Source organism: Ursus arctos, unplaced genomic scaffold, assembly GCF_023065955.2.
Source record: "Ursus arctos isolate Adak ecotype North America unplaced genomic scaffold, UrsArc2.0 scaffold_33, whole genome shotgun sequence".
Classification (NCBI taxonomy): Eukaryota; Metazoa; Chordata; class Mammalia; order Carnivora; family Ursidae; genus Ursus; species Ursus arctos.
In genome coordinates this window covers 3,375,968-3,391,307 of record NW_026623019.1, presented here as the reverse complement: position 1 = coordinate 3,391,307, position 15,340 = coordinate 3,375,968, and the positions used below count along the sequence as shown (strand labels likewise).

Sequence of the window (15,340 nt, the reverse complement as noted above, 5' to 3'; positions counted from 1 at the left end):
GGCTTTCCAAAAACCAGGTGATAAGTCATAAACATTTTTAAACATCACTCTTTGGGTTCTTATTACTACTGTGTCATGTGAGAACGGGGAAGACGGAAAGACACACGTAGCAGATTTTCTACTGATGACTGGCATAGGCGATAGTAGCTGGGGGTTCAGTCTACTCTTCCCTTTACTTCGGGGTTTGGTTCAAATTTGTCTTAAAAAAATGTGTCATGGGGAAAAGAATGGAAAGTTACAGACGGCAGTCAGTCCAGCTCCTGCATAGTCTAAGCAGAGCAAGAGGTCCATCCCCACCTGCCACATCCCCTATTTGGGCAAGTCTGTGCGTCACTGTAAGGAATATGGCTCCCTTCGCAAAGGCAGACTCGCTGGCTCTCTCTTTCATTCTGTAAACGCGCTATGTGTGTGCCACGTGCCTTTACAGCCTGCAGCGCGCGATGCCTGAAGAACACGCCGCGAGGTGCCATTTCTCCCGTTTCTTTACGTCTCTTACGTAGCCCGGGAATTTAGGGGAGAAGACAACCGCATCCAATTAGGGGCAGAAATGACACTAAGGAGCCGCTAGCGCCGAGATCACCGGAAGAGACCCCGCGCGGCCGCGTCCAGCCCCAGCAGCGCGCGCCAGCGGGCGTACTGGCCGGGCGCACCCGCGGCGGCCACCTCTGCGCGTGGCCGGGGGCAGATGGACCTCAGCGAGCCTCATTTCCCAGTCCTATTACGCAACAACTTTGCATCCGTCATCTTCGCCCTAATTGTGCAGGGGGCGGTGTTTGTGTGTTGCGCTTTCTCTCCCCGCTCCGGGCGGTCGCGCTCCCCGGAGAGACGCGCGGGGGCATTGTAATAGCTGCCTACGCAGCACCGCGGGGCTCCAACCGGCAGCCAGTCCTCCTCCCCACGGCCGCCCGCCCCGAGCGCTGGCAGCTCGCCAGCGCCCCCCTCACATTTCCCCCCTTCGCCCACCAAGGAGGAGGGGTCCTCCCGCGAGGGTGCGGGGAGGGGCAGGCGGAGGTCCGTGCCACGCCCGGGTCGCCGCAGCCCGGGGCCCTCGGCCGGGTACTCGGTTGGCAACAGGTAGTCCCGCCGCTGCTTGCTCGGGGAGACAAAAAGCGCCTGTGAGTGAGCGCGGATTGCCGGGCTCCCGGAGGCACCGCGGCGACGGGAGGGCGAAGGCATTGGTGGGAGAGCTGGACGGCAAGGGGGGGGAGCTAGGGCCCCTCCCCAGCTCACCGCGGTAGCGGCGGCGGCGCCGGCCGTTGCGCAACCCTAGAGCTGGGCGCAGGGCGCGGGGCGCGGATCCTCGCCGCGCTCGGGCGGCGGCGCTGGCCGCAGCCGGGGAGGGACGCCGGCGGCCGGCGGCGCAGCGGGGAGGGGGGAAGCAGAGCGGGCGGGGGGAGGGGGGGGCGGGCCGGGGGGGCGGGGCCGCGGAGAGCCCGCCCCCGCCGGCCGCGGCCATTGGCGGCGGGCCGGGGGCGGGTGCGGGCGCGGCGATTGGGGCCGCGGCCGCCCGTCACCGCGAGGCTGGCGGGCGGCGACGTAGCGCGGCGCTCGGAACTGACCTACTAACACACATCTCCCGGCGCGGCCACGGCGCCCGCGGACCCGGCGCGCCGCCCGCCTCCCGCGCCGCGCCCTCGCCGCCGCCCGCCGCCGCCGCCGCCCCGGAGGCCCGGCCCGAGCCCCGCGCGCAGCGGGGCCCCGCTCCCGGCCGCCCGCGCTCTCTCCCCGCCGCCCGGGCTCGCCGTCCCGAGAGCAGGAACACGGTAAGCGCTCCGCCCACCGCCAGCCCGGCCCGGCGCCCCGCTCCCCGCCCGCTCCCGGGGCGCGCGGCCGGCGGGCGCGGGGCGCGGGGCGCGGGCCGGACTGTGCGCGGGGCTGGCCGGCGGCGGCGAGTGTGCGCGGGGCATTCATTACATAAACTTTTGCTGCCTTGTCAGGAGGGGACTCGCCACCTTAAGGTGGCTGCTTTGATTGCAGCGCCCTCGCGCCGGCACGTAGTCCGGGCTGGCTTGCGCTCCCCCCCGCTGCTGTTGCATAATGTCTCCTGATTTCAGGAAAATTGATGTTTTGGTGGAGGAGAGCGCCGGGGAGGCTGAGCCATCTCGAGCGGGAAGGGCAGCGCTCCCTCCTTTCTCGTCCCTTCTGCGGGGCTGGCGGCGGGGGAGGAGAAGGGAGCGGAGGGGGCTGAGTAAATGGGACTAGTCTTGATTTTCTTGTTGAGAAAGAGCGTTGGTAGCGTGAACCGTGACGGCATTCCGAGAATGCGTGCGCGGCGTTTGTTTGTGTCAGGGGCTGTGTCTGCACAGACGTCTTCCACCCTGTTTGTCGTCAGCGTGTGTTACCAGCGCCCGGGAAGGTTGTGGGATTTGTCCTTGCGCAGATTGCATAATCTGTCCACCGTGAAATATTGGCTAGGGTTACGGGCAGATGTGGGAATGTGCGCGGACGGGTGCAATGATTTGGAAATTTTAGCGCAGCGTTGGATATTAGAGCGTTATTTACATCTATACTACGTCCCAAATAAAAAGATCTATTTCTCAAGAGTCCTACAAAACATGAATTCCTCGGGTTGTATTCGGATCTTGGATACTCCCGGGGTTTGCCCCTTAGGTGTCCTGAGCTATTATTTTTAAATCTGGGACGAACCATTGTGGCGTTTACCTCCCTACCTTCTTGATTTTCACGCATTCCATTCCATCAGCCCTTTTTCTCACCTTATTGTCATTGCTTTTTCAGACACAAGACAGATCACATAATAGTTTCCTGGAAATGTTGCATTATGTAACTGCCGAATTTGCTGGCAGTCAGCATAGGAAGCGGGAGCTAATTACGTGATTTTATAATCTTGCTACAAAGAAAGTAGGACAATCTCAGCCTTTAAAATGTCACTGTAACAGTTTTTTTTTTTTTAAAGAATATTTTAAACAGGAAAGTAGACAACCGGGTAAAGCATTGAGTTAGCTCACGCTGCCGAATGTGTGTCTTTTGCCCTAAATGAAATGTGCGTTCTTCTAAATTTAGCCCTATCACATTTTAACAATTGTGGCCTCGCAGCGCTATTTCTGGTGTTTTCTCCAGGGCTGTGTGCAAATACAAGTTCAAGGCCATTTGCTGTAGTTTTAACTCCACGGAGCCTTCGGAGACCTTTGATAAGATTGTATTTTTAGGAAGGCATTTCGCAGAGCCCGGTGATTTGCTGGATGCTGACTCCCATTTATCTTTATAAAAGACACTTTAGGAAAGTGCTGTGTTCCCTGAGAACAGCAGGGGATGGCCAAGTGTCATCTTCTGGTCTTGGCTTTTGTAAATAACAACAGGGAATGAGGTCACAAGTATTTATTTCACATCGTGGGTATTTATTTTTTTCTCCAGACCAGGTATGATTTATGGGAAACAGATATAGGTTAGTGGATTGCATTTTTGTGTAGATACCCTAGTTTTATTCCTGTGAGTATATATGAATATATAATGTACCCAGATTTTAAATTTCTTCCGGCACTCTTAGGTAGTGTAATTATGTGTGAATATATGTATATGACGGTTTGTATATGCCAGATTTTTTTTTCCTGACGTAACATTTAAATTACTAAAGAGCAGGGTTTGGGTTTTTTTGGGGGGGAGGTATTATAGACATTCAGCCCTGGAACAAATTATATTACCCCAAGTAATTGCAGTTGCTTTCCAACAAGCTAATATTGCTCCAGCCCCCCACCCCCCCACCCCGGTGGCAGACCCCGACCTACTTTGGAGCTTGGTCAGGGAGCTCCAGGCCTGCTGGGGAACACGTAGCGTCCCCTTCCGATCGCGACCTCCAGGGGCCCGCCCCTCCCGCCGGCGGGGCCTTGGGGGACGGAGGCAGGGGGCTGGGAGGTGGGGGCGGCGCGTGGGGGCCTAGGGTCAGGACCCGGGAGCGCCTTGGGCGGTGCTTGGGCAGGAGCCGCACGGCGGCCTGCGCGCCTCCTCGCCCCCTCCCCACATTCCTTTGTTCTGGCGAGGGGGTCCTGGCAGCGCCGAGGCCCCGCTGCGCCGCCCACCCGGCGGGGGCGGGTCCCGGTGAGGCGCCGCGCCGGGGGCGCGGAGGGACCTGGGCCGGGGAGTGCGGGTGCGCTCTGGGTTCGCCCGGCCGAGGGAGGGGAGAGGAGCGGAGCCGGGGAGGAATGGGAGGGGAGATGGGGAGGAGCGAGAGGCGCCCAGGGCGAGGCGCAAGGAGAGGGCAGCCGGGCGGCTCGGCAGCTCTAGCGGCCTGCCTCCTGCCTTTTGCCCGGTGAGCTTCTGAGCACCGCGGACACCTTTGTTCCTGGAGTCCTCATTGTATTTCGGAGCCAAGCGCTTCTTGATTCGTGAAGTGAGAAAGACTAAGAAAACCTCCAAATGTCAACAGACCACAGACATTGGGGGTGGGGGCGCTCCAGCATTGGTGGTGATGGAAAGGAGCGCCCCGGCTTGACTGTGGCTAGTCGAGTTGATGTATTTTTTTTTTTTTTTTGAACCTTTACTTCATGCGGTCAAAGGCTAGAGTAGAAAGAACTTGAATCCCCCGAGTTCAAAATAAAACAAAAATCAAAACGCCCACGTAGACGCCGCTGTCTTACTGTAAGACTACAGTACTTTCATCCTGGCATAAAGACTTCTGAGAGTGTGCTCAGCAACTGGTCTGCAGTGAATTCAGGGCGACATCACAGGTGTTCTCCGGCAGTCTGCTTTGTTGAAAAGTTGATTTCTGTGGGATCACATCCTACATCCGTGCCCCTAAATCAGTTTCTCTCTTGAGCTCCAGGCCACTGTCAGTAGTTAGGGACCAGCTCTGGCGGAGTCCTAAGAGTTCAGGCTCAGAAGAGCTGGGTCCTAAGCCCCAGCCTGTGATTTTTGGGAGCAGCTGTGATCTCCGCTGGTGTCCAGGGTAAACTGAGGGAATATGATCCTTCGAGGTGGGTAGTTGTGAGGAGCTCAGTAAACCGTTTCCATACAATTCATCAGGAACCAATTTTTTTTAAATAAAAGTATTCACCTTCATTTTTCTCTGCCTAAATCTCTGTCCAATAATAGTAAGGACTGAAGTTTGAGTTAAGACTATAATTAAAAATCATTCTTCGGATACATTTTTCTAATAATGATTATTTTTCTTTTCTTCTCAAAACTGTGTGCCATTGCGTCCAGTGGTAATGTAAGTTTGAAGTGAATTCGTGACAGTGTTCTAGAGCCTCCCTAATCACTGGGTTAATGTTTTGGGGAAGTGTTGGTAGGAACACAGTTGGTGGTGGCCGGAATGATGTAACAAGTGCCACACAGCCCTGGCTTTTTCCAGTTCCTTTGACCTCTCTGTGACGGTTTTCCTTGGCCCGATCATCCCCATCTACACTTCTATGGCCTGAGACCAGCCAAGGCTGGTTAGACCGTACCGATGAGCCCTCTGCGAGGAGCGTGTGCAGCCTGTGTGGTTGACAGCAAAGGCCGTGCCCCGTGAAACTGCTGATGTGTTTTGGCCCGTTGATTAATACACAACATTTCATCTGGTTGAGCTTTCTACCTGCCGCACCTCCCTAAGAATCGGAGAGGCTCGAAAGCCCTGGCACTCACCATCCTCGTTGCCTTGATGCGGCTCAGTCTTCAGAAATGAAATGAAGAGCTCGTACTTCCTAGCCTCTTAGCCTGCGTGTGCCTGGCACTGTGTTGCGTTCTAGCCCCATCCCCAATTTACAGGTGAGGGAGTGGAGGCACAGAGAGACGGATTAGCAGCCCAGACCACCAGCCTGAAAACAGGAAGGGGGGGGATGGGCTGTGCTAGTAACACCCCCCCAGTCTCTCTCCCTCCCCAGAGTGTGAATGCTAGCTTACTGTCGTCTTTGAAACAATTTCCTTTTCTGTGTTAAAGGCTTATCTTTGCGAAGTGCAATTATAACATCAGTGTGATGCAACAACCTGAAAATTAAAAACCCTTTGTTAGAGCGCTTTCCCGTGTTGAGCAACTGCCTGACTCACCCACGGAGTGGATATTTCTAGTTGACCTTGCCTTGGTCCGTAGTCAGCTCCCAGCTCCACGAAGTGAATGTGATTGCCGCATGGAATGGAAAAGGTGCAGTCATATTGCCTCGGCTTTATTTTTACCCGAGCTAAAATCACACATACTTCATTATTTCCATTGTAATCCAGATGGCACTGATGCTGTGAGGAGTTGTTTATTTTTAATTTGTATTGAGGGAATGAGAGCACACTTGGGATTCGATTCAAAATATGACAGAAACAATGCAATTGAAGCTCCTTTAATATGCATTTCTGGGTTTTGTGAGGTGTGCCAGTATTTCACAGCATTAACACATTGTTTGATATCCTGTTATTTTCCTAAATTGTATTTGAGTTGATTTTTATCCAGATCAGACTCATTGAGAATGTCGAAAGACGTTGACCTTTGATCACAGACATTACATAAGAGTTTTTCGGTTTCAAAATGAATTTGTATTACCACTACCCCCAATTACCTCTCAAATTTCTTCGCAAATAACTTTCCTGTAGTTAAAAAAAAATACTCTTTAAAAAAAATACCATTTCTCATAGGGTTTTAATTAGAGAGCTTAAGCTTGTTTTTATGATAAGAAAGTTTAGTGGGGATTTTCTAGATGCCATTCATAATAATCTGTGCTTTGAGGACTCAATTTCATTGGAATCAGAACAATCTTTGTATTATAAGCCTTTAGTTATCAGAACATGGTGTCTTTTATCAATTTAACTCTCCAATGGTCTTAATGGGCAATTCAGTAGCCTTCAAGTAAACATGAAAACATTTTTTAAAAAACCCATCTTATTCATAAGGCACGTAGTAAAGCAAATGACATTTGTAATCATCTGCTCACTGGGCAAGAAAGTGAAATTAAAAAGAAGAAATCAAAAAGTCAAGCTGAGGAGAACTGGAGTGTTTCTTCAGTGTACCTAAAAACATTCGAGAACTTTCCGTGCCCCCCCCCCAGCCCTACACCCACACCATTTCTGCCACCATTCTGCGTGCTGCACATGCTCTGCTGGTGTGAACCCATGGCAGAATTTCCTGCGGCAGTTACTTCGCGATTGTTGGCGTCCCTTAGGATCTCAGATTAGTTGTCAGACTCATAAGTTATCTTTGGAAGTAGCAAGGAAACGAGTGGTCCCCATTTGGAAGTGACTGCAGCTTTTAAAAAATGCTTTACCCCCCATTCCTCTCCCTGTTCAGTGAGGGTGTGTTTGGTCTTTGGTTCTCCAGCCGTGCAGCTGTATGTGTGAACATCTCTGCGCTTCCCGCACACAGTCTTCCGAATATTTCCATCCTGAGCTGTAGGTTACAAACACTGGCCTCTTTTATACAAGAGTGTCAAGTTATACCGTTCATACTTCAGTTCCTGAAGTTATAGCAGTGCTGTCACCAAATGCAATGTTGTCGTATTTGTTAAGATTGAATCTAATTTTTAAGTGGTCCTTTGTTGAGGATGAGAGAACAAGAAACTTGAAATATTTTCACGTAGCATAAACTTGATCAGATTCTGACACATTTATTTACAAATGCGCCCAATTAGAAAAAGTAGGTTAATTTGTTGCTATGATAGGACAGATTTGGCAAAGCATGAGAATCAGTGTGTGTGTGTGTGTGTGTGTGTGTGTGTGTGTGTTCGTATAGGGCTCATGTACACATTTCTCTCTAACATTAGGGTTAACGTCTTTGTTTCTAGAGATAGACTTATATTCTTTTTTTTTTTTTTTAAAGATTATTTATTTATTTATTTGACAGAGAGAGAGACAGCCAGCGAGAGAGGGAACACAAGCAGGGGGAGTGGGAGAGGAAGAAGCAGGCTCAGAGCGGAGGAGCCTGATGTGGGGCTTGATCGCACAACGCCGGGATCACGCACTGAGCCGAAGGCAGACGCTTAACCACTGTGCCACCCAGGCGCCCCGATAGGCTTATATTCTTGAACGGGAGGCACTTCATTGGCAATTAGAGAAGTTTAACATAGTTTTGGGGCCCCTGGCTGGCTCAGTCGGTAGAGTTTGTCTGTGATCAAGTCATGTGTCTTGATCTTGGGTTTGTGAGTTCCAGCCCCACGCTGGGCATAGAGATTACTTAAAAAAAAAATAGAAGTCTTTAATTTTTCAGCCTGATTAGAAAATCCCCTTGCGGCTTCAGCGCCCTCTGAGGTTTCTCACCCCCCACGGCCCCCTTGCCTGCGCGTGTGTACTCCTTTTCTGTTCTAGCTCTGCTTTTAAGTACTGGGTTTTATTCGTATCCGTGAAAAGAAGTAAAGCTTTTCACTGAAACGATCATGTCATTGATTGTTAACCCTACCGCGAGAAATGTAGGTTGACATTTTGCTAGTTTTAATAGTTTAAAGAGTTGTGAGTTGATTAACTTTATTTATTTTTCACCGAAATGACAAGTGTCTCAAAAACAAGCATCCGTCTGCTTAGTGGAGAGAGAGTTTACAATTTAACATAAAATGATTTTTTTTTTCTTTAATGGTATCTCTGCTGTGCCTCTGAGAGGAAATGAACGACACATCCAGAGAGTGGAGGACAGTGAGAGAGTTCTACTTAAAAAATGCTTCCAAAACATGGCGCCCATCAAATAGTATCTCATCTTGTGTAGACAGAATTTTTAAATCAAGATATGTGATAGAAGCTATTTGCAAGAAGACTTCCCCTTTAAAGAGAGCATTAATAACAAAATTTTCTTATGGTAGACTATTTAACGTCTAAACTGTTGGTAGGATTTTAGATGCTTGAGACAAAGTGTTCCTTCTTATTTGGGAAAGTTCGATTTGCCAGCCGTGGTTCTTCTGAGAGGTGTGCTGAGGCCGGGCAGGCACAGGTCTGTGTCCGTGAGCACAAGTAACCACGTCACTCCTTGAGGAAGAATTTGGCGGAGAATTCATGTTGTGAACTTTTATTCTTTTTTAGACTTTTTTAAACCAAATTTTAATCTTAATTAAAGATCATGTTTAGGTCCTCTGACTTGAATACACATTACAGCCCAGCGTTTACAAAACCTAACTCCCGCCTGTGGAAGTAGTATAACGTACTATGAAAAAGCATGTATTAGAGACAGCGCACCCACGTTAGGGACGGGAAGACACGTCGGCTGGAATGCGGTGTCTCCTGCTCTTCGATTTCTCTTTTATTCATGTTCTTATGAAGCAGCCCTACTGTCTAATGGGGGTGATGAGGCTGAGCACACTGAACATGCCAGCGTCACAGAACTGGCAGTAAGGCTCAGTTACTCGAGAAGGGAAATCGAAGGGGTGGCTGCAGCCCAGCGCTGGCGGCGGCCCGAGAGTGTGACGCTGAGGTGCTGTGGGTGTTAAATCAATCCAGAGGGAGATCACTGGCGTTTGTATTAAAGTCATTAGTTGAGCATAAACTCCGATGTTTTAGAAGGCCGTGTAAGCCACCTTAGCACTTCCGGTAAGTTCACTGTCAGGGGACACGACTAGCTTCTAAGGCCCATCTCTGCCCTCAGCGCTGTGTAATCTGGGGAAAGTCACTCAGTCTCTCTGTGTTTCAACTGCCCACCTCCCCTCCATGTTGGAAATGGATACATTTTGGTTTTGTACCAAAAAAATCATAGGCGATAGTGTCTCCAGCTCTAGTTTTTCTTTTCCCCTATTTTAGCATGTAGGATTGCCAGGAGATTAAAATTTTAGCAGAGACGAGAGTTTTGAATGTTTTTGCAATTCATTAAATACTTTCGGGATATAAAACAGCTGCCGAAGAGGCTGGAGAAAGTTCCGGGTGGTACCTTTGTTGCTTTAGGGAAGTTCTGGCCGCATCTAATGGTGCCTTCCTGCCCCCAAGGTAGCTTAGCAAGTGGGTGCGTATTACTCAGAAATGGGAGTGATCCAGAAGAGGAACTGGGTGCGCACCAGAACAACCCCTGCAAGCATTGGGGAGGGTGCTGGTAGGGGAACTGCCCTGGGGTCTGGGCGGGAGTCTGAGCTCTGCTGCGTAGCCACCTGGGGGCACTGGGCAAGTCGCTGAACTCCGAGCCTTTTCTGTTTTGAAAACCGTTATCGTGAGGGTAACGAACACAGGAGATGCCAGGATCATGGTTTCTACTGTGTAGTAAGTGTCCAGTAAGTGGCACCTGTTGGGATTGCTTGTGGTGTTGTCACCAGACCAAGAAACAAGCTGTGTGACCCGGTCCCCACGTCACGGCGCCGTCACGCATGCCTCCCCTAGCGCTGGGTTCTGCAGTCTGGCTCCTGCAGGAGACTACGAGTTCCTTGACTCTTGAGTGGGGTTTTCCCTCCCTCTGTATGTGCCCCCAGTCTGGCTCAGTGCCTGGTCCACAGTAGGCGCTCCGTATTGTGTTGAATAAATCAATTAATGAATAAGAGAAGCTCTCTGTTAACAAGTAAAATGTCTTTTTTTTAGAATTTACATAATAACAGTGTGTTAAAAAAAAACTATCAGAAAGTGTTTCATTTACAAAACTCTCTTAGATAAGGCAAATGAGTGACTACCAATCAACTGCTGGGCACCTCTATGTTCAGTGTGTTGCCAGGACACAAAGACAATACTTTGCACCCTGAAGAAAATTGCAGACTGGCTGGATATACAAAACAAACCTGCAGAAAGATAGCATACGAATCAGCACCTCTCTCTGCATGATCTCACACACCATAAACTTTTTTCCAACACTGCAAGATTATTTGATAAAAAATATTACAGAAGATGCTCTTAAGATAGTAGGTGGTGATTTGCCAGTGAGTCAGAGAGACAATATTTACAGATGAGGGAAGATTCCCAGATTCTAATACATGTAGTAAAATTCACACCGGAAGAAGATGAAAAAGGAAGGAGACTTCCTGTAGGTTTTGAAAGTACCGAGGAAGTTCTAGAGATGACAGAGTGGACACGTAGTACATCGACGGTGAGAAGAGAGGATTCAAAGAGATGCTAAGACAAGAGGGGTATTTTCATCAGATGGAGTGGGACAGTGTCCTCGACGCAGCGTGGGTGAGGGCTGCCCGCCTCACTCGGCCAGACTCCTGGCACATGCAGCCTTCAGACCAGGAGGCTGAAAAGTCCCAACCCCCTGGTAGATTTGAAATGATGAAAATGGGTAAGAAATGATGAAATAAGGAAAAGTTTAGTAAGAGTCACTAAGGCAGAATGGTGGGGCATTTGAAAAGCGTAACTGTGAAAACTCAGTGGGGAGGCAAAGGTAAAAGGAATGTGACTTTTTTTTAAAAGGAGGGGACACATTTTAAAATGCAGGGGAGAGAGTGAGTCTCTGGTGGAAAATGTATCCGAAAGAATAGTGTTCAAGAAACTATATGATGTTTACAAGAGCAGTAGTACTTGAGGAGCTGGTGGAGGTTTGAAGGGCACCCCCCAAAAAGATCAGTGCCATTGTTCTCCTGCTGCTGAAGTTTGACTCTTTGCTTCAACACTCAGTTGATTTTAGTGGTGGGGACGTGACCGAGCTGGGGAACAGAAATATTTACTAGCAGCGAAGAGTCCATTGATATGTAGAGGAAAAGTGGGTTTTCGTGTCAGAAGACGAAACCTGAGTGGGAATATAGAAAGCATTGTTGTTGTACTATAGAAAGATGCCCTTTTTATACCGTCACTGCCTGCCGCTGCAGACTCCTTGCCTTCACGTCGTGTTATCAAAAACAAACAGAAACTTGGTATTATTAATCACGGGTTTCGCTAAGTCGCAACTGACTGTTTCCATGTTGGCTCAGCTTTATGGACAAAAATGTGGCATTAAACCTTATTCTTTATGATCCTGAAATTACTACATCATTTCTTCTGTTCCTTCTGGAAAAGGCACAAGAAGCCAGCAGGCTTTTCCAGCTGATAAAATTAAACTTCCCTTCATTAGTCATTACAAAACTATGCACAAGAAAGGGGGAGTGACGTAAAACAAAAACATTCAATCTTTTTAATGTGGCAGGAGAGAGTGCCGTATGCAGAAAGCACTGAAAGAACGGTGGTCTCCCTTATGAAAGTAGTACCTACTGGGAAATCAGGCGGAGAAGCCCAGCGAGAAACACAGTTGGATCCAAAAACCACCACAAAAAGGTTGTTATTGGAATCTAATATGGGTTTATTACCTCATGTCAAGCCAAATTCAGATTATAAATATCTCATCAGTGGAAAAGGAAGCTAGCTGATGGTTCTATTTTTGAGGGTTTTTTTTTTTTAATATTCTGTTCGAAACTAATTAGTAAAATGGAAAGAAATGCTTTCCATAATTACATTCTCTGGGTTTAAAATAATTTTAAGTTTCAAGAATGTACTGTACTTAAAAAGAAAGAGTCCCTTTGAATAGTAACTGTTTATTTTAGTCCCAAACCACTGCATAAATGAAATCTATTGGGGCAGACTTTTCAGGACCAAAAAAGAAAGCCAGCACCTGGGGTGCTTCAATCTTAAGTGGATATTTGGTAAATCAATTTGAAGGAACCAGAGAAAAGAAGGAACATATCTAACGTCATAGCACAGACGCATCAGAAGAGATGGCTCATTGAGAGGACTGCTGTGCGCACAGGTGTGCTGAGCCACCTGGCAGAATGCGGCCAGGGCTGTGACGGACAGGTGTGTGTCCACATTAGAGTCCGGTCCAAACAATGACGACTCAGTCATTTGTGTGGCTTTTATTTTCATTTCTGTGAAACTACAGATTTAGCTTTAGAGTGTATTTTATTCCACGTAATTGCAGAATTTGTATACGGGTATGAGAGTTTACCTGGCAAAGTGCCTTTGAAGGTGTGAGCTTGTTTGCTCCGTAGTGATACAAACGTCATCTAAAATTATTCAGAGGCACCACGATATGCAAGGACTGTTTAAAACTTAACCAACCAGAGGCGATCTTTCATTTCCTTCCTGGGACGTCTTGTCTCCATGTGCCCCCCCCCACCCCCACATTCACGGCGTATATTCCTGCTCCTGAAACCACCTTCTCCCCGGGCACACGTGTGGTTTTGCTCCCAGTGTCCAGGACCACGTGGCACTCCGCTGAGAGGTCTCGCCAGGGATTTGTCCTCTACAACTTACAGCATAGGCATTTGGGCCCCTATCTCCTTTTCCAGATGGCAGCCTCTTTGAAGGGAAGGGCTACGTCTCGTTCAGACCTGTATACTGTACGTGCTTAGCGCGGCTCCTCGTGCATAACTGGCAAAAAATATTTACCAAATGGATAACGTTCTTTTCCTGTATTGCAGGGAACCTAGGAGGAAGACCCCTACTCCATTCAGTAAGAGGACCGGAGAGATTCGTTCCGGACAGCAGAACGGAAGAGAGAATATTGATGGCTCTTACACTGCAGTTTTTAAAGCATTTGTGAATACTGGGGAAGGCATCTGTCCTGATTCTGATGCAGCTGAGAAAAATGCAGACCATCAAGAAGGAGCAGGCGTCCCTGGATGCTGGCAGCGGTGTGGACAGGATGATGGTGCTGAACTCCGCGCTGACCGAGGTCTCGGAAGACATGACGGCGGGTGAGGAGCTGCTTCTGAATGAAGGCAGCGTGGGGAAGAGCAAGTCTTCCGCATGTCGGAGGAAACGGGAATTCATTCCCGATGAAAAGAAGGATGCCATGTATTGGGAAAAGAGGCGGAAAAATAACGAAGCCGCGAAGAGGTCTCGGGAGAAGCGTCGACTGAATGACCTGGTTTTGGAGAACAAACTGATTGCCCTGGGAGAAGAAAATGCCACTTTAAAAGCTGAGCTGCTCTCCCTAAAATTAAAGTTTGGTTTAATTAGCTCCACAGCCTATGCCCAGGAGATTCAGAAACTCAGTCACTCTACCGCTGTGTACTTCCAAGACTACCAGGCGTCCAAGTCCAGCGCCAGCGGCTTTGTGGATGAGCACGAGCCCTCGATGGTGACGAGCGGCTGCATTTCTGTCATCAAGCATTCCCCGCAGGCCTCCCTGTCCGACGTTTCCGAAGTGTCCTCGCTGGAACATTCGCAGGACGGGGCTGCGCGGGGTGGCTGCGGGAGCCCCGAGAGCAAGTTCCAGGCCATCAAGCAAGAGCCGGTGGAACTGGAGAGCTACGCGAGGGAGCCCGGCGACGAGCGGGGCGCCTACCGGGCCTCCGTGTATCAGAAGCTCATGGGGACCGCGTTCCCCGGCTGCTCCCACTCTCCCCCGCTGCTGCAGGCCGCCCGGTCCTCCAGCAACTCCCCCAGGACGTCGGAGACGGACGAGGGCGCGGTGGGGAAGTCATCCGACGGGGAGGATGAGCAACAGGTTCCCAAGGGCCCCATGCACTCTCCCGTGGGGCTCCCACGCGTCCACGCCGCTGTGGTGAAGGTTCCAGAAGTCAGCTCCTCCGCCTTGCCGCACAAGCTCCGCATTAAAGCCAAAGCCATGCAGATCAAAGTGGAAGCGTTCGATCACGAGTTTGACGCCACGCCCAAACCGTCCTCGCCTGTCGAGGGGACGCCCAAGAGACATTTCGAACTCGAGAGGCATACTGCCCCAAGTATGGTCCATTCTGCCCTCACCCCTTTTTCAGTGCAGGTGACTAACATTCAAGATTGGTCTCTCAAATCGGAACACTGGCATCAAAAAGAACTTAATGGCAAAACTCAGAATAGCTTCAAAACTGGAGTTGTGGAAATGCAAGACAGTGGCTACAAAGTGTCTGACCCAGAGAATTTGTTTCTGAAGCAGGGGATAGCAAACTTATCTGCAGAGGTGGTTTCACTGAAGAGACTCATAGCCACGCACCAAATCTCTGCTTCGGACTCTGGGTGAATTACTACTGAAAAGCTCTGGGTGTTTAGAAAGCCGTCATTTGCAATAGATGAGTACGTTTTGTATTAGGCTGAATTTTCACTGGACCCGTGATGTCATTCCACTGTAATGTTCACACATTGTCTGCTGGGTGTCTTTTCGTGCACAAATTATTATGGAAATTAGATCGTGTTATCACTCTGCCTTGTGTATAGTCAGATAGTCCATGCAAAGACTGTATATATTGAACATTATTTTTGTTGTTCTATTATAAAGCGTGTCAGTTACCAGTTTCAATAAAGGATTGGTGACAAACACAGAACTTCTGCTCCATTGCACTTGATTTTATGGAGAAGAAGAAGCAATTTAAGTTCCAAAAGTGGATATTAAAATATTCCGTGTTTTACTCTTTTGGGGGTTTTCTCCCCTGCATTAGGGAAAGCCGAAATGTAAGTTCAGCACATAATTTGTTTTTCTTCTAGTTTGGCCCGGGCTATATAGTAAGTTTGGAAACTGTCCAAAGAGAGGGCAAAAAAATAACAATGACTTTTCTTGCATTTGAGACTAATTTACTGAATTACTCCCCATTATCTATTTTTCTTTAAGCTTAAGTTTTCTGTGTTTGTTTGG

At 49.2% G+C, this 15,340-nt stretch overlaps 1 protein-coding gene across 3 annotated transcripts; it reads left to right on the top strand.

The window, feature by feature from the left end:
• The first annotated feature begins 845 nt into the window (after positions 1-845).
• On the top strand, positions 846-15,032 carry NFIL3 (nuclear factor, interleukin 3 regulated). 3 transcript variants are annotated; one of them, XM_044391233.3, is made up of 2 exons: positions 846-1,074; positions 13,191-15,032. In XM_044391233.3, the coding sequence occupies exon 2, from the start codon at positions 13,343-13,345 to the stop codon at positions 14,729-14,731; it is 1,389 nt and encodes a 462-aa protein (XP_044247168.2). In that variant the 5' UTR covers positions 846-1,074; positions 13,191-13,342; the 3' UTR covers positions 14,732-15,032. The 3 variants fall into 3 exon arrangements, with proteins under 3 accessions (XP_044247168.2, XP_048074318.1, XP_026374995.2); XM_048218361.2 differs by lacking the exon at positions 846-1,074 and adding an exon at positions 1,652-1,763; XM_026519210.4 differs by lacking the exon at positions 846-1,074 and adding an exon at positions 11,924-12,048.
• Positions 15,033-15,340: the final 308 nt, after the last annotated feature.